Source organism: Bactrocera neohumeralis, chromosome 2 (assembly GCF_024586455.1).
Source record: "Bactrocera neohumeralis isolate Rockhampton chromosome 2, APGP_CSIRO_Bneo_wtdbg2-racon-allhic-juicebox.fasta_v2, whole genome shotgun sequence".
Lineage (NCBI taxonomy): Eukaryota > Metazoa > Arthropoda > Insecta > Diptera > Tephritidae > Bactrocera > Bactrocera neohumeralis.
The window spans coordinates 39622868-39643144 of record NC_065919.1 but is presented as its reverse complement, the minus strand read 5'-3'; the positions used below and the strand labels follow the sequence as shown (position 1 = coordinate 39643144).

At 37.8% G+C, this 20277-nt stretch overlaps 1 protein-coding gene across 4 annotated transcripts in view; it reads right to left on the bottom strand.

The window, feature by feature from the left end:
* LOC126754574 (uncharacterized) overlaps window positions 1-20277 on the bottom strand; it is a 96799-nt gene that overhangs the window by 23897 nt on the left and 52625 nt on the right. For 2 of the 4 annotated variants that reach the window (XM_050466671.1, XM_050466672.1), the window contains exons 3-5: window positions 18682-18911; window positions 18174-18367; window positions 17757-17944 (exon numbers count right to left, since the gene is read on the bottom strand). In XM_050466671.1, coding sequence (XP_050322628.1) covers window positions 17757-17944; window positions 18174-18367; window positions 18682-18911 — 612 coding nt within the window. Of the gene's footprint in view, window positions 1-7893; window positions 7973-17756; window positions 17945-18173; window positions 18368-18681; window positions 18912-20277 lie in introns of those variants that run through there. The other 2 variants (XM_050466681.1, XM_050466694.1) reach the window with 2 other exon arrangements.

Genomic DNA, 20277 nt, shown 5'->3' with positions numbered 1-20277 from the left:
TATTGTCTAGTAGCTGGGAAAATATCCACTTATTTATGTCTGTTGTCTGTGACACCTCCGATTTGATGGAGCATTTTGACACAATTGTCGAACACTGCGTCTAATGCACCGTTACATGCATACAAACATACATGTGTAGAGGGTGTCACAGTGTGTTACGTTGTTGTTGCTTGCGGTTTTTGTTTTTGTTGCGCGATTAATCAATGCCATGTTATGAAAGCGTTGAAAGCCCATGAGTGTTCATATGAATGTATATGTGTGTGTGTCATAAATAGTACACCCTACTAAGGAAATGCATTCACCGCTAGACGCGTAGTGAAAGTGTCAAATATTCGTGTTCGAGAGGAAGTGGGCCGTAAAATTCCCAACTTCCTTAAGCCACAAACATGAAGAATCACCAATTTTGGCAGTTTTATGCATTTATATGTGTGTGTGTGGGCAAGCATATGAATTTTTATGCTTTAAGTTCTTCGAAACTTCCAGACAGGCGCGCGGTGATGCGCAGATGAGTAATTGCCACTTCCTGTTGCCGCTCTAATTTCAGTACAAATTTCCATAGCTTTGCGCGGGCTCTCAATAAGTTGTCGGAGAAGGCTATGTTAGAAGCGTCTTTTCCAATGATATTTGGGGCATATTTATGTTATCATAACTTTTTTGTTTGTTTTCATAATCAATCGTTTTAATGACGAAGTTGCGTCAATAAAAATGTGTTTTGCGCGGAAGGATGTTGTGGCCTAGTTGAACTCTTTTGGGTTGCGTATGCGTTTTTAAATGAGGTTTGTTTGTAGCAAATTGTATTTTTTGCTTTTTCTCGTTGTTCTAGTTTTTTTTCGTAGTCATATTTATACTCTTAAAATGGTATATTAGGGTTGCCAAGATGTTTTTAACACCCGAAAAGAAACGTCAGAGACCCTATCATGATGAAATGACCCATCTGTCTGTCCGTCTATATATGTATTTACGAACTAGTCCGTCATTCTATTGCTGACATACAAATTGAACGATCAAACTCTTGTATGGAAAATTTGATTTTGTTTGAAAAAGTATCTTCAACAAATTTGGCAAGGGATATTATTTAAGGCAGAGCTATAATCTCCGCAGAAATGGTTTTGTTCGAACTACTTTTGCATATAGCTGCCATGCAACAGACCCATCAATCTTAAGACCTGATATGGAAAACTTTTTTATTTGACAAGGCATTTTCACGAAATTTGGAAAAGCTTATTATCCAAAGCATCGCTGCAAACTCATATAGTTTCGGTGCATGCAAAGTTAACGTTTCATTTTATTTTTAAAAATCGCCTTATCTTTATGTATGAAGTTTAATCAGAACTAATCTGAAACTTACGTATGTGTGTATATTGTGAACCCATTTCTCGTATATAGTTTTGAAGTAGTTTGTCAAAAATAGTATCTACTTATCTTTCTGGCTTTGAAGTGCATATCTACTTATCTTCAGTCTCGTTAAACCGATTTGCGAATCGAAATACAACTGGTTTTGTCAAAAGAATTTAGAAAACGTTTTCGTGTCAGATTTCTTTTTGTGATATTTCAGTTCTGCTCTTTTGTCTTAAAATTTACATGTTAAAGCAAAAACAGAACTACTCAAATACGTTGAACATAAGAGAGATGCGGATGCTTCATTTAATTACGCTCCTAGTGTCCTCGTTGGTTTGTTTTTAAGTCTTACAGTCTAGCCTTTACTCAAAGTACAGATTTTTAATAATTTATTGCCTATTATCTTTAGCATTCCATAGACAGGCATTCAGACGTTTAAGTGTCTACTCATATTAGTTGCCTGAGTATTGATATGGCCCAGCATGTGGGCCATTTGCCTTTTGCCGTTCGACATTCTTCTTCAATTACATATACATATGTAAATGCTATTTACACATGTGCATTTTTACATACGCAAACGAGTTCTTGAAACTATGCTCTCTACTATTAGATGGGTGATGATGCGTGGACACGTGTTGTCTTCTCTATTTGCCGATTCGTTACAGGAACGTTTGGTATAGAAGAAATGCATGAAGAATATATGTATATACTATATATGTATATGAAAAGATATGTCATAAAGTTCAAGTGACATATTTTTTTTCAAGAATTCTAAACCATTTTTGCCTTCTTTGAGAATGGGTAAATGTATATTTGTTGCTGTTATATTCCTCTTATTAAGGCAAAGTTAATTGTTTTGAATGCAGCGCTACAAACTAAGTAAAATGCGTTACTTTTCGAAAGCAAGTGACAACTATGTGAATAGTTTATGCAAATTGCAAGCACAATTGCCAACAACAACAGCAACAACAATATCAAAGCCGTAACCCCTTGTAATCACGTGCTGCAGTGGCAATAATGATAGCGCACGTCTCTTGGTTGCTGGCTGATAGCGTTTGATGGCGACGATGTGCTGCGGTTGCGGCGGTTATTATTATTATTGGCATTATTGGTGTTGTTATGCATGTTTTGGTTGCTCCGTTGAGGGTGCGCGCGGCCGCGTATATGAAGAGTTTCCGGTGCGTGCAGTTTGCTATTTGTTTGCCAGCATTGTTGTTGTTGTTCGAGTAGTTTCTGTTGATGTACGCACTTTCCGGTCATTGAAAATGCACACAGTTTTGAATGCATTGAACGCAGCTGTAGCAATAAGTGCCGGACAAGTTGTGTTTGAAAAGCTGTAGGAACAAGTCGACAATATGTTAGGAGTGTTGCCACCTGATGTATTTGGGAGGGAGCACTGTTATGTGAAACTGTTTGGCAGATAACTCGAAGACGAGGGCTATCCATTTTGATCAACATCGATCTATAGTTTAAATTAAAGTATTTTGTTTTGATAATTTGAAGTTAAAAGCTATTCCTCATTTTTTTTTATTATGATTTTTTCAAATGCGACCGAAATCCAACTAGTACCTACAAAAAATTATTTAACAAATTAATAAAAAAGGAAATTGGTTGCCGAAATTCAGTATGAGGTTAATTTGCTGTAACTAGTAGCGAGTATAATATGGAGATGGTCTTCAACTTAGGTTGAATCCATGTTCTGTTACTTTCTACAAAATGCATTTTCCCATTAAATATATCAAGTCAAGAGCAATGAAAAAATCTTCGAAAAATCGAACTATGACATAGTGAAACAATACCAATTTCTCAATGGCCAACTCCTCCTGATTCATTTGAGTTCGTACCAATTTGATGTAAAACGGTTTTGATTTTTTCCGCGGCATTTGGTCCAGCCGGTACTTAGGCTTTATTACACTGATTGCCTGTTGCTGAAATAGTTTCCACATATGTTTCATCTAGTTTTGACAGTATGTGTTCCAACATGCCCGTACCGTTATTTGTTGCTTGCAACATTTAATGGATCTGTGCTATTATGGCGCATGCCATGTTCGCACTTTGCCCAGTAGCAAGAAGAAGCCAACCGTTAATCACTGACTTAAGCAAGTTGTAGTTGTAGTCTTTTTTGGAAAATAATCCGTTTTCAATTGAAAAACTTGCTATTCCATTTGCCCATTTCGCTCACAACTTAGCAGCGCCTTAAATGCCTTCGGTTCATTTCTGTTGTTTCGAAGTGATTTTTCAAAAGATATTTCAATCAAACAAAACCGTTATGCAGCGTTGCTTGCAAAAAGTGAAAAAACGAAGGAAACCAGCTATTTATAAAAGTGTTTTGTGCGCTGGATCTCGCTTTGAATTGCAGGCACGCGCATAGGCCGGCAGCTGCGTTTCTCTTTCGTGCGCGGCACATCTGGTGGCATGCTTCAAGCGCTCGAATGTGAGATGGCACAAAAAGCGTAGTATGGAAACAAGCCACAACACAGCTAAACAGACGTACATATGTACATATGCATACAGGAAAACACGGCTGAAGATCATTTGAATTTGTGCCGTGAAAATTCGTGGGGGAGTTTTATTGCTTTTTGATATTTTTTTAGAATTCTACACGCGCCGTTTTTAAGGACTCGATGTTTATTTACTGACTGCCGCCTGCCCACAAACAGGCTATCCCTTACAGAGCAGCGTGGTTTTAAAACGTTTTTTGTTTTTGAAATTTTTTTCGTTGTTTTCCTGTTTTTGTTTTACCAACTTGCCTGCCAGATCTCATGTCTAGACTTTAAATTACTTCGCCGGCTAGGAAATTCAATCAATGTGTCTATTTTTATGAACCAACACGCACACATACGCGCATACTCTTTGTGAATAAAAGCGAATGGGGTGCGATTGCGCCATTCAAAGGGTTAAGCATCGAGTTTGGGACTGGAAAAGTTTTGAGCGCGGAAATTCGACAAGTGTGCGCTTAAACGGCGCGTTCGTGCTCGTGTGTATGTGTGAATATGTGTAAGTGTTTTATAAATGGAAAGAAAACTACTTTCCCCTTTGAGTAGCTCAGTCAAGCAAGTAAAGATATTTTTGCTGCGCTCGGCTGGTTTTAGGTTACTAAATTGATTTTGACTTGAAATTGAATAATATTTCAGCTTCTTTAGTCTTACTTTCACATGTTGGGTTGGCGATGGGCACGGATTTTTAATTTCGATTTAGATTCTTATGCAAGTATTTAATTTTTTATTATTTAAGGCACGTACGCTTTGTTGTTGTTGGTTTTCTTGTTTTCTTCATTTAGTGAAAAACAGGAAGTGCGCCGACAGCGGTTTTGGAAAACACGAATGTGGGGTTTATGAAAACAACGGGTATTAGTGGCTTTAGCCACGACATGTGACAAATTGGAAATTCGGGTTTTTTGGGCAGAGACATTGATTGAAGTGAAGGGGAAAGCGTAGGTATGCAGAAATATTGAATACAAATATTTTTGTAGCAATGTTATCGCAGGAAGCGGCCGCAAAGGTACATTTCATTTTTATTTACTCCAGTCTTCTTAGTTTTATTCGACTTTTAAGTATGCTAAATATTTGTGTACATACATATATTTAGTAATATATAATTTCAATAAAAATATTTGCCAAGAACTTGTTTTTCAGAAAATTTTCAGTTAAATAAAAAATTTTGAAAATCTAGAAATTTGCTTGCATATTTTTTAGTAAACTTTTTTCAAATATTTTAACAAAAAATATGAACAAAACCAGCTTTAGATCTTTTAGAATAATCACAAGGAAGTTAGAAATAAATATTATCTTTCAGTTCGCTTATAAATTGTAGTGCGCTTTTAGGGGCCTGTGTCTACAGTGCTATTATCGATATTTTCATAGCGTTTAACGATGAAAATATCTATAGTATTTGATAATCTATTTAAAGATATCAAATTTAAAGCTTTATCAGGATATAAATGGTCTTTTGGTATACATAAAGAAATGTTCATTGAGTTATATATGGTAGATTGGTATAAATAGGGCTTTTGAGTTCGTTTGGCTTTAAAGGTTTTGAAGTCTTTATTGACTATCCTAAGTACTCTTGAACTCAATATTATGTCGTAGTTGCAGTTTAAATTTTTTTTTTTTTAATTTGTAAAATTTGCTTATTTTATTGATATCTTTATGTTGAGGTTTCCACGTAGATCTTATATTAATTGCATTTGAAATTTGTGATATTGACACATATCACATTTGAAAGTATTATTGTTACGCTTTTTAATTGAAATATTTCTTCTACGTATTAAGAATATTTTTTATAATTGAAATATCGGCACTGAATTTGAAATTTATTTAGGTTTTAACTGAAAGATCGCTTTACAATTATTATTTGCAATAGCAATATTGGTAACGTAATTTAAAGTATTTTTAAAATTATTAATATTTTTAATTTGAATTAATAATTTGGGAATCACGTTACCAAAACCAAAATACCGATCAATAAAATAGCAATAAATCAATAATTTGTATATCGTAATACAATTAAATACCATATCTACTCACACATATGTATATTTACAGCTCATACAATATATGCTGATATTTCACAGTTATTACTTTACTTGTATATATGTATTTATTTGAGCTTACGCTAATGCTCAAACATATGCGTTCTGAATGTCAAAGTCTGCTGAAATTTTCATTTCAATCTGCCTTGCATGCCGGCTGCACCCTGTAATCGGGTAATCGTGTGGAGCATTCCAAGTGTCTCACTTGCACGAAGTACTCTACTTTTCAACTGCAGCGCGAGGTGTTGTACTCGTAAATCTCTGGCATACCAATAGCGGCTATAACACTGGCGCGTTTTAAGTGCTCGCATATTGCGCCTCAGTGCGCGCCGCAAAAGAAAGGTTTATGTTTGGAAGTGTTAGTGGTGCAGCAGCAGCACCTTCGAAAGCCAGCAATGACACTTGAGCGCAATTTCAATTGACTACTATTAGAATGCGCCCCACACACAGACACCTATGCTGCGAGTTGCACTCGTGGTCCGAGGTATTATGCAAGCGGCGTGTTCTTGTGGCACTTATATTTCATTTTTTATTTCGATTGCATTTTAAAATGCTTTGTAATGTTTGTAGTTATTCATCACGTTCCACGATGCTTCTTTGGTTTTAATTTTCTATTGTTGTTGTTGGCTGGAGTGCATCGAAAGGTGTGCATTTGTATTGATTTGATTTCTTTTCGGCAATTTTTCAGATGTTTGCCGCGGCAATAATTATTTGGTGTAGCTGTGAGTGCCCACTACGCTTGCACAAACAAGCACAAACATACGGACACACACACAATATTGACTTAAGTGGCAATCCAAAAGTACTTTAGTAGTCTTTTTGCTTCAAATTGTTCGTTTGTGATTATTTACTTTCAATTGAAGAGGCTAATGTAGGGTTAAATGACATTTGTAGAGCATTCTTCACTTCAAGCGATAATTAAATAATACAACAGATCAATTTGAATAGAGAGAACTACTATTCACTTATGTAACTACTACTACCGCACTTATAAAAATTTCTTGTAAGTCAAGTTTAACTAAGATTTAGGATTTTTTTGAAAATAGTACTATTCATATTTATTCAGAGTTGATTGCTTTTGCCGTTGTTTCTAGACTTGTACTCAGTTTGGTTTGCCACTTCATAGTGCACAGACTTATTCTGCAACAATATATGCATCTTGTGCAAAAGTTATTATCAAATTAATGGTTCGTCCATCGCTCACTTTTGCTTGAATGTGTATGTTATCAAACAAAATTTTCGGCTTCGGAATGATGATAATCCACCAGCCATTGTTGAGACGCCGCAACATCTTCAAAAATACAGTGTTTGGTGCGCTTTATGTGCAGAGGAAATCATTATCCATATTTACAAAACGAACCTAATAGCGGAGTCTTAGTAACACAAAAGCACCTGATCACACCGCCCAGATCATTCTTAAAAAGATTGTCACGAATATCGACGTTTCACATTTAATTAACCGATTCTCGATCACTTTTAAGTAAGTCTATTCAATATGTCAAAGTAGTAGTTATAAAACAAAACCAGATTCATGAATTATTTAGGTTTATTGCTCAATCATTGGTGAGTTAGTCTGAGCAAATATGTAGGTACATATATGCCTTCCTGATGGATTTATTGAATTTCTGCCCATTTGAAGTTCAATCATACCTTTTCTTTAACCGTTATAGTAGACATTATCCAACTTTATGTTGAAACATTTTGTTTTGATTCTTTACTTCAGTTATGGACAAAACTTTTCCAAACAAAATAATAATATTATATTTATCTACAACCGAAACATAACACAAACAATAATATCTGACAAACACCTATAACAAATTAAATTTCGCAATTTGACCACTGAGAGGTGATCGATCGTTCTAAAGAAAATTTTGTGGTAATAACCTAGAAATATTTCATTATTTGCATTATTATATTTAGAACGCAATCTACATGGAATTTCTTTACCTATAATAAACAATCATTCAACAAAATTAACAAAGTTTCCAGAATTAGCGTGATTTTAGGATATTCAGACTCACCACAACAAAAGGTTTCCATTTCGATGAACTCCATTTTCTTTCTTGCACTTTGCATCAAAGCACCGGGAAAATTCTACCGAAATATCTTCTTTATATCTTTTACAACAACACTATAACAAACGTTTCAAAGAAATCACCAGAAATTCTTGCACAGCTTATATTAACACACATACACACGAATCGAACGAAAATCGATTGTTTACTGTTTTCAATATCAAAACTTTATGTGTACTGTATAAGATCACATTTCAAAAACGAAGCGCGCACAATCGCTGCGAACAACTGAACGCGAATCAGTCCTTCACTTATCTGTCGGCGAAGTTGGCCAAGAAAGCCGTTTCAGTTAGCAGGCGAGCAGCCGAAACGAGCGAGAGAAATTCGCTGTACTTCGCGACTTTAGCTTAGAATTCTACCAAGTTTACACGAAGCGGTTTAAAGAATCGGACTGAAGCGACGAAGTTCTACAACGCACATCGAACGCCGCAACGAAGCAGGAAAACAAAATAAATTGCAATATGCTTCGTAAGGAACAGAAGAAAAGGTGTAATCGAAGACGATAAATAAGTTTTTATTTGTGAAGTAACGAATGCTCGTATGTCAAGAGCGAGTGTGCTTATTTGTGCATGTGTGTTATATGTGTGTGAGTGTGTGCTTTCGAGAACGCTTAGTACGTGCTTGCGGCTCAGACATTACCAGCCACTAGTACGACCGGCGATAAACCACAAAGCGCCGAATCGAGTGCGCCGATCGTGCGTCAAAGCATTCCCGTCTATAAATAGGGTGGTCGACGCGAGCGCAATAGCCGCGCGCACGGCGAGCAAAAGCCATGACCATAACCACAAACATATACGGCAACTGTATTTTGTGAGCCGAAGTTATATGGCAAATTGATGGCATTTTAAATGGCGCTGAGTTAATTAACTGCAAAACTAGACATTGGCGGTGAAGGGAGCGCGCGGCAGCAAATGCGGCCACGCACTTTTTTTGTCATATTCGTTGACTTCGTTTGGGGCATTTTCTTTTTGGTGTTAGACACTTTGTACTTGCAAATACTAAATTGGCATTTTGACAGTTAGAATTTGAAGAGAAAATGGCAACTGACTGCAACATGCCACATTTACACGTCGCCGGCAATTTGTCACTTGTCGGCGTGGTGGTGCGGGCGGGCGTGTGCGGACAGCCTGGAAGGAAGCAGCGCGCAGTTAAAGCGGCAACAAGCTGGACACTCACACTGCCAACCCAGCGGCGCGCATTCCCGCAAACTATATTATGTTGCGCGCTTATGTTGCCACAACTTTGGTGCATATAGTGCGGTGGAACGCTGAGGCAGGTGCGCGGCAAGCGTATGCCTGGTGCTGACATATACATATGTATGTTTGGTTGTACGCGTGCGTTTTCTCTGGTTTGTGCCGAACGCAAGCAACACTCAACGGCCATATTTATCCATTTGATGCGCCTGTCATAATAACAAATATGCAAAAGCATATAAATGCGCTTAAAATATGCATATGCCGGCCATTTTCATTTTTTAAATTTCGCTACTGTTTGATTTAAGTGCAGGCAAGCAGCTAAAGACAAGGCCAACGCGACATTTATTGTTTATGGGCGGCAAGACGCCAACAAGTTGCCGCCACGGTCGGCCATCCATAGTGAGTGTGCAGAAGTGCCGCAAAGAGTTCCCCCTCACCGCCTAACGAAGCGGCGCGCAAAGCCAAGGAGCAGCTCCACACTGTAGGTATAGTACATTACTAGAAGGCACAAAGAAAGGAGATTAAAACCAGCAAAGGAAGAAAACATATTTTTACGTTGCAAACGGAACGTGATCGCCATACGTTGTACGCAATATTTGAATGTTTGGCTTTTTATTTTATTTCTTTTTATTTGTGTTGTAGCACAAGTGCAGGGCATGCAAGAGCGCACAAAATAATAAAATATATTGAAAAGATATAAAAAATATAAAACGACGAAAAAGTGCATTTTTATTAACTCCCTGTTTGGGCTCGTGGTTAATTTCTCCAGCATGTTTTATGGCTTGTTATTTCGAGGGTAAGATCAGCATTGACGTATGTGAAACTTCCAAGCGCACACACACACGGATAGTAGCTATTTTGGCCATTTAAAAATTCCGTGTTCATATGTACACACAAATCTATATTTGTATGTGTTGATAGCTTTATATACCTGCGAACATCACATATTCATTAATTCTTATGTTAATTTATGCCTTCGTACTTGTTCGCATGCATGAATTAATATTTCATTTACATTCGCCGATTTCGTCGCAGCACCTTTAACTTGCACACTCACACACACACAGTAAGTTACGTGACATGGCAGTGCTGAAAAAGGTCACCGAAGGACTCATGCGTGCAGCGAGGTTTAAGTCACGGATATGCAGTTTCCGTACGCCTGCCTGCGGTTCCACGTAAGTGAGGAAGCGTATATGTTTTCATTATTGCAAAATATATCACTTTAATTTATTATTCATAAGAGCGGTGTCGTTGACCTGATCATGACATTGCATTATGCTGGAGGTTAACGAGTTACCTCGCCTTCCAAAATCTGCTGAAAGCTATTAAAAGCCAATAATTTAGCACAAATATATTATGAATGAGTATCATATTCATTTGCATGGAGAATATGAAGAAAATAACCAAATCTTACAAAGGCAAATTCTGTGTCTATGATTCATGGCAAATTGGGTGAGACCGCTGAATTAACAGGGCTTTGGCATTTAAATCCGATTTAATTTCCCCAACAACGTACTTGTTATCGTGAGCATAAAAGTGGGCCCATTTTGCGAGAATAAACTAAAGTAAATTAAACTCTTCGTTAGCCAGACTCAACATACTCTTTGCAGGCCTAATCAAGACGACTCACCCGTTTCTCTCTGTATGGAACGGAACCAGTCCTATGCTCCACGAGAGCACAAATGGTTTGAGTTAGATTTGCAAACTCGGCCTGAAGGAATTCATAGAAACTTTAACAGAATTCTTTGGTAGCGCTCTCGGTTAACCCGTGATTTAATCGATAGTTGACTTGCCAAGGGTGTTATCGTTAAGGTTACCAACTATAACAAAAAAATAAATTAAATAAATTGTAAATATCAGCGGCTTATGCCTCACACCTCTTGCTCAGTTATAATCTGAACAGAGTGTACAAAGTTTTCTACGAAGTTTGCAGTTGTAACACTCAGAATGAAGTTTCGAAGACTCTATAAAGTATACACATATACATATGTATGTATAAATAGGCAAGTCCCTCAGCTTTTGAGATACTGATCTGAAAATTTTCACACGTCCATCGGACAGCTACAACATAACGATCCAACTCAAGTCCTTGTATGGAAAACTGTTTTATTTGACAAGGTGCCTTGACGAAATGTGGCCTGGATTATTACCGCCACAATCAAGATGAAGTTCACTTTATACCTTTTTACGCTATATAAATGCAGCTGTGAAGAGTGTTATACCTTCAGTGCAATCGAATTTAACCTTTTTTCTTGCCTTTTATTTAAGTACTTTTGACAGACACATTATCGTATATTCATACATATTTTAAACAAATGCCTATTCTAAATATATGTATGTATATGTTTAATAACTTTTTGTAACTTGAAAATCGTATAATCGACGAAAATTCTTTCCACGAAAGCTAAACGAAATTTTCGGGCAAAAGTGTGTGTTTGGAGTGAAATCTGATAAACAGATGTTGCTGAGCAGTTCTTTGAAATGGATTCTTCGCCTTGCCATAACACACCACCGCCTTTCAGCCGCACCTGGCGTTACTGCAAGCCATTACTGCGGAGAAACAACAAACAATTCGTTGCTTTTAAAACACACACGCACACAGACGCATTAACATAAACGCAATGTGAGTGCACGGCAATATAAACAGTTATGCATATGTGCACCAGTTCATAAACATTTCATTGAAATGCGCGTAATAACAAACATAACAACAATAAGAACAACAAGCATTCGGCAAATCGGATTTGCTCGCGCCGCAGCGCCTTCCAGGCGTTGCCATCAGCGAATCTACGATGCAAGCTGCCATACTCGCCTCCTTATGGCGGTGTGTGTGTGCGTATCGCCAGTTTTGATGTATTGAATGACGTGCGGTAATTGTATTAAAATTGACGTCTGACCCAAAATCACCTGCAATATTTCAAAACGTATTGGCAGCAGAGCGCAGCGCTGAAGAAATTGCTTTTGAAGACTGCGTGCGAGTGCCAATCGCTCCAGTTGGGCCACCGTGATAGCAGCCATGGCCACGGCAGTCGAGCGATGGCGTAGACACGTGGGCCACAAATGGAAAGTAATGCAAAGTAATGGAGCACATGTGCATGCGGTGAGTACCACATATGGGGCTGCAAGCACACACAACCAAACATACATTTAGCCGATTTTGGCATTTCTGAAGACGCTAGAAACAACATGCACACTCGGCAACGGCATTTAGATTGCATGTGTGTGTGCGGGTGCGCCAATTGAAAATTGTGCGGAAATGCGCTTTCCACTGCCGATTGCGGTTATGCACAGATGCGCTAGAAAAATACACAAGAACACATCTAAATCTGAGTCAATATTCCCGGAATTTGCTGTGAAGTTTCCTTTCAGTCATATTGACAGCATTTCAGCTGATTCCTTGAAGGCTATTAGCACTGTGAGTACCGCTAATTTGCGGCTTGCGCTTTTGGAAAATAATAAAACAATTTATGAATTATGTGATACACACACACATGTACGCGGCGAAGAAGGCGTTTCCAAAATGATTGTTTAATATTCACCACGCTTGAGGCGCACCAAAGCAGGCGCATAAGAAGCCAGCACTTCTGCCGCTTATGGTGAGGCATTTCCTTAACGGTGGCAAGCACCATAGCCAAAGCTACTGGTGGAACGTCGAAAAATTGGCACGCGCCAAACTATTCTCCGCTGCGCACACACCCAAAGAGTTTGCCCAGGCAGCACATGTATATATATATATAAATAGAAGATGTGTGTGTGCGTGTGTTTTGGTCAACACTTTGGTTGGTACCTGTCCAGAATTTCTACGACAAAATTGTGCTCGTAAATGTTGTGGTTTGCTTCCGTTGTTCCGTATTGACACGTCCGTCCATAATTAAATGGTCATTATTATTGACAATTTAAGCAAACGTCGCTTCACAACACTGCCACAGAAATTGATACTTTGTTTACTTAAGTGCCAAGTAACTATGTACAATAAGACAGAAAAGGAAATGAGCACAAGAGTGTAAGAATATAAGCTAAGGTGTTGTTTGCCCTGTACAAATGGCTGCATATGGCAGTTACTAGCGTCCATGGGACTGATAGCGATACGAAATTGTAATTTTGTTGTTTGTCACATTGCTGACTGTCGTTCAACGTTGAAAATGCTGCATAAATAAGCCAGCGAAGAAAGCAACTACCTCTTAGCCAATCCACCTTTGCAGAAATGCGCTAAAGCCAAAGTAGCTAAACAAACAGTGCTGCCAACTGTTACTACAAGCGGAAATGTACGTGCAATTAGTTGACAATAAAAATACACGCACAATCTCTTACATGCAAATGTTTATTAAATATCCATTGGCAGGCCACATTACTCGTACCATATTGCTAGAAGCAACAAAGTAATTTTCCTCTGTTGGCCATTTGCAATATTTGCAGTTTGTATACATGGAACTTATCGACAAATTGTCTATAATAATTTAAGTCATGCTTACCATGTTGTAGTCCCAAAATAGTTTTCAATATCTGCATAAAAATAATATTGCACTGTCATTTTTAGAACCGACCATTTAAGCTGCCATATTTTTGCCTTAACTTTCGGATATTTGTGCTAAAAGTATTGACAATCCTACTTTGTTTGGTTTAAAGTGGGTTTGAATTCCAAAATACTTGTGATAAAAAAAATCTGTGTGAAAAAATAAATATCGACTGTGGCTTCATCAACTGTTCTTAGTTTCGGCTTTCATGTCATTATTATATAAGCTCTATCTATATTTTTTTTGTTTTTTAAAGCAAGGCGAAACATACATTTGTAGCTGTACCATTTTTAAGTTAACTAGTTTACTACTAATTAAAAAAGACGATGACCTGGAATCTCGACGTCGGATTTTTTAATTTTGCTTTTCAGAAACTTTTCAGTTTGTATGACAAATATCTGAAGGAGTGTCTCTGTAACAACTGCAAACTCCAAGTTTCTTCTGAATAAATGCATGAATGAAGTGGCTTTAAGCATGCTCGAAAATCCTAAAGCTTTATGATGAACGCAGACTAACTGGGGAAACTAAAAAGGAAACAAAACCAGAAAAAAACGTGACTTTGGTATCGGTGCACCAAAAATATTCCTTCGCAGATAAATTTATAATGTAAAAGGCTTTAAAAAGATCTTCATCTGATCGATAACTTTTCTTGGTATCTATATGCTATAGTGATCCGATCTGAGCAGCTTGTTTGGAGATTGTGCCATTGCTTTGGACAATAATTCGTTTTCGACACAAGGACTTAATTTTGATCAACAGTTTGTAGGACAGCTAAAGTGGTCCGATATCGGCATTCCAATAAGTGAGCAGCTTATTGGGAGGGAATATGTGAAAAATTACAGATCAGCATCTCAAAAACTGATCGACTATTTTGCGTATATACAGACGGACTGACAAATGGGCATGGCTGAATCGACCCAGCTTACCATACTGATCATTTATACGTATATTATACACTTAATAGAATCTCCGACGTTTTCTTCCGGCTGTTGCAAACATCGTGGCGAACTTAATACACCTGCTCAGAGTGAATATAATTATTGTCGCATGCCCGAATCCGTAATAGAGATTCCATCAATAGGTGAGAAAAAATCCTTTTTTCATATGTTGCTCCTAATCTTCTTATTCTTTATTGGCGTAGACACCGCTTACGCGAGCCGAGTTTACCACTAATAAGGTTAAGATAGTTTTTGCGTGCCACTCCTTCACTTTTTGCATTTGTTCTGGTGGCGTCAACCAAATCGCACACATTTCTAATTTTAGAATTATTTACAGTGTCACCTACAGGAAATTTCCCGTCGAATAAAGCACAGTTGGCCATAAATAATCCCACGACATTCTTTCAAATCGATTTTGTCGTGCCGCATGTGATGTCTTCCCATGTTCTTTATGTTTCTTTTGCCTGCTAGTAATTAACATTAAATCATTTGAAGCATTTAAATGACCAATTAATGAAAATAAACTGAGCATATTTTAATTTATACCCATGGAACACACCAGTTGCTGGCTTTTCATTTATAATTTATTTGCCTGCTTTGGCGTTAGTTATGCACATGTTCTTAGGTAAATTAAGTTCAAACCATTTGTTGTTTTTGGTTTTTTGTGTGTGTTTACGCGTATTACGAGTTTCATTGAAATTTCGCGCATGCGCCCGCAACTGCTTCCTACATGTCAGCGCGGCTCGACCGGGGCTTGAGCGGCCGCGCCTTAACCTGCCACAACAACACTGACTGACGGGCGACGAGCGATCGGCGATCAGCGATCAGCGATTCTCGTCCAACGACAAATGCGCTCAATCATTTTTACTGCTGTCAAAGTCAAACAAATAACATTCAAACAACAACACAAACACCTGCATACATGTGCGTGTATGTGTGTGTGTTTACGAAATAAGAAATTGTTATGTGTTCGCGTTGATTTGCGGCAGCAGCTGCAAATACAATAAATTCAAATATTGCCGGCAGCCGAGTTACTCCTTTTTCCGCTATCTGCTAGGTGAAAAATGCGCCGACGAGTGTATGTGTGTGCAAATTTATGTGTACGTTTGCCGCCACCTACGAATGTGTATGTGTACTGGCATTTAATTTATTTGTTGTTGCTAATTTTATTGATTACACTTTGCATAAATAGCTGTAACAAAATGCGTTCACTGGCGCCTACAACATCAGCGACCGCGAGCAGGTTGTTCCTGCTGTCGCTCTGGCCGCGTGTTGTCGATTTGTTCTGCGATTTTAGTATGCAGAAGCGCCTCTGTGTATCTCAATCGAACGGCAATTGCTTAAATTGTTTGCGCATAAAATTTCAATAAAACACTTCAGTGGAGCGGCTGGACGCAAAGGCTTGTCTGTGACGACACCGACTTGGCGATCGGTCGCTGAGGATCAGTGCAAAGTGAAGTGTATATTGCTCATCACGATAATATAGCAGTGTACATCAATTATAGATAGTTCTTAAGTTGTTGTTGAAGGACGCAAGAATGATCAATCTTTTTAGGGTTCAGAGAGTAACTAGGTATACCTTCAGAAACAAAATAATAGTTAGAAACCATCAAACTAACAGAAAAACTCCTCTCATAGTAGGAAATTTTCTTCCTTCTAAGTGTATTAAATATATTTCAGCTAGAAGATAATGCTATTAAAGCCAATATTTTATTGGTGTAGACCAATATAGATTTTGGCGCATATTTTAGAGAAAAAAGTTGAAGAAGATAACTGCGATCTGTAGTTTTAGATTTGTCGATAAGTAATTAACATTTTGGGATTTTATAAAACTTTACTGCTTTTATTTAAGATTTATCTTATTTTAAGATAATTTCTTAATCCCATAACCTAAAGCCAAGGGACGACGAAATCATGAGTGAGATTTTATCTGTTTGTTTTAGAAAATCTTTGCATTATAAATAGCCGAAAAGGTACATACATATATGTATATGTGCTTACAAGTACAGTACTACGAATGATGTATGCCATATGTGGACAAGACTTGCTTGCAAGGAAGAACACTCTCTCTCCAATGACATTCGGATTAGTGGAAGATCCACTGACCTCTCGCGATCTAGCACAAGGCTTTCGTGAGCGCTAATCAAGAGACAGCACCAGTACGGTAGAAAAATGCTTCTTAGCTGCGTTCATCACAAAATTTCAATTGAAATACTCGCTTTTAACTGAATTACAGTGAGATGTAGTTTGTCCCAACCGGAGGTGTTTTATATAGGTAATAGAAATTGATATGTTATAAAGAGCTTTAGGGTAGGGTCCATTGATCTATGTGTAGTATATGGAAGGACTAGTGCTTCAACCGATCAAGTGCGAGCATTAGCCCCGAAACCTAGCCTGTTTCGAAACGAAGCAAATGAATACACAAGCAATTGCTATTTTTTTGAAGAAAAGCTTATACTAGGTAGACTTTTGGAAATAATAAGTCTATGTCAAGCCTGAAGCCTGAATGAGAAGATTTTCCAATTATAGACCAGCTCAGTTCTGGTGGAAATGAGAAAGGCACATCCTTAATAGGTACTTATAAATTTATTTAAGTAAGAGAGGCAGGTCCCCATATCAATATGTTGCTCTCCAACATTCCCCTATAGCAAGGTTAGGGTAGTCTAGTAGGCCAGTGAGCCACACATAGACCAGTTTTTGGTTTTGGCGATACCAGATGGAGTTCAGTTACTGGATCCATGAGGAGTAGTTATCCTTTAGGATGCATGCGCTTGACGCGAATTACAACAGACTCTGTGAACACACTATCGATACCTCTTCTAGTGGATCATACCGTGGGGACCCAAATTCTTACAGCATAATCTCGCTAAAGTGCACAAGAGATGCTCAATTGTTTCCCTGGTGCCTTGCTCTAGTTATTTCCTCCATACTCACTTATATTCATAATAATAATTATTTGTAACAAGCAAAGTTCTTTAGTCGCAATATTTGCCTCCCGATTTACACAGAAGTTTTTCTTAAGTCTTCTCACAGTACGAATATTTTTCACTATCTTACATATAAAATATATTATATACACTTGTCGCTATGTACATACATATATATCTAGATAATCTAATATTAATAATTTAGCAGCAAATAAAGTAGAGTATCTCACTCACCTCTTCGTCGATGCAAACCGCGATATTTGTTTGGCGATAAGACGGGCGGTCGTGGAGCCATCATATTCGGCACCTCATCCGGTGTGGTGAGTCCCGTGCTCTTGTGGTGATGACGTTCGCTCGCCTGCCGCCAATTACCGAAGGAGTGACGACGTGCATTGCTGTTCGGCAGCGTGTGATGATGTTTGCTGTGGTTTTCGTGTGGATGCACGAGGAGAAGAGCAGTAAGAATCGGTTATTAAGAGGCATGAGTAGAAGTTAAGCAGATGAAGAAAAAGATGAAAATCGGATGCACGATTAGCAAATTAATCGCAAATGTCAACAGCTGCATTCATCACAGTTGTCAACAACTCATCAGCTAGCAATACATACACACTTGTGTGCATAAAGGGCCAAGTGTACGGCCGGTGTACTCACCTTGAGGGTGACATGCAAAAGACATCATCAAAGTCACTGCCTGCACCACCACCTCCGACGACACTGCCTCCGCCTCCAAGTCCGCACGTCGAGGCATTAGACTCGTTGTAGGAGCCCAGCCGTTCGCGGAACGTCTCCGAGTGTGAGTTCGACGAACGCTGACGATACATCAATGGCTGCATTTCAAAAGATTGCTACATAAGTACACACCCGATGTTTATAAATTCATATGTGCATAGGTATGTGTGTGTGAATGGTGCACCCGGTCAAACGCAAAATTGTCAAGATGCAATAGATGAATGCGAAAAATACAAACAAACAGATGGCGAATGATGTTAGAAAAACAAACTATAAAGTCGGAAGGCAACACTGCTGCCTGTAATTGACATTTTATGATTTGTAAACAGTTTTTTGACTCTATGAGTTATATGTGTAGCTTGTAAATATCTTCAACTAACGGAACTTCATTAAACCACTTCTTTATCATTCATTTACTGCCATAACTTACTTGTGAGAAGCCGCCCAGAGAGCCGAAACTGCCACGCGGACTGCCTAACGCCATTGTGGCTGCCGAGTCGAGATTCGCTGAAGTGATTAGCCGCGTCTGTTCCGGTATGATGACCCGCGGACTGCTGCCTTTCGAATTGCGACGCTTGAATATGGAAAACGTCTTATTGGAGCTCTGAGAGTCCGGCGTGCGCGGCGACTTGCTGTCATTGTAGAAGTAGTATGGGTTATCTGTAAAGGAACAGAAATATTAAGATAACATCAACAATGTGAAAATTTTATGGAAAAGAATATAAAGGAAGTTTTGCATGAAAAGTGCAGAATATCAAAAATGTATGTTTGTGCTTACATATGTAGTTTTTATACTAAGATCATTCACTATTTACAAACTATACATTTAGTTTCAAATATTAAATTTCAGTGTTTATAATGTTAAATCTGCATTTCACATCAACCAGTTATATAATTTTAGCATAATTTAGCAATTATTATCCCGATTAATCAATTATATATTCGATGTGTTTCAGCTTTGTTTTTTGGCCGGAATTTTTTTGGTTATTATAGAGAAGGAAAAACTGTTCCTAGCCGAATAAAGATCTATATATATTTTATACAGTATACAAATATATCTTAATTTGCGCTTAAAGCAGTTTGTATACCATGAACAGGGTATATTAGGCTTTCACCGTAGCATACATATATGTATGTATATACATATGTATATAAAAGGACAGCGTGACGATCTGAGTTGATTTAGCCATGTCTGTCTGTCTATATATACGCGAATCCTTCAGTTTTTGAGCTATCGTTTTGAAACTTAGCACGTCTCCTTTTCTCCCCAAAAGTTACTCATTTTTCGGAATCGCCGATAACGCTCCCCTATGGGGTGTAGCTGTCATTCAAACTGACCGATATAAATTTAAAGATCTTCGGAAAATATCTTTCTTAACATATTCGACTTGAGAATTGTTTATTATAAAAAAATGTGGTTAGAAAAAGCTAACCAAAAGTTTTCTTTTGCAGACTGCTCATTTGTCAGAACCGCAGGCAAAGGACGACTATAGCATATGGCTACCATACAATCTAAACGATCAGGGACTTATACGGAAACCTTTTTTTATTTTGAGTATGTTTCATATAGAATGAATTGATTCCCATTAAGTTTTTAATTTATCTAGAATACAGCACTGTAGCGACAGGCTTTGAAGTATCTGGCTCATCATATACGTATTTATAAAAAGTATGAAGGAAACTCTCGATCGGTCAAAATTGTTGAAATTAATCAAGCTTATATATAGGTTTAAATACTGATTTAGCATTCACTGCCAGCATAAGGATGTAATTTTAAGTAAATGAGTTACTAAACTACTGTTGAATAATGATGGACAACGCGGCAAAAAACGGTCAATTAGTAGAAAGTATCAGCATATTAACCCGGCGACAATGACGCTGGGCCATAGTGACCGAGAATTCAATATGTGTTTACTTATAACCTAAGTACTTTAGTTTGTACTACATATTATAGAGAACAAAATTAAACACTAACACATGACAAAAATATTCAGCCAATCACTAAAATTAACATTAATGGTTTAAA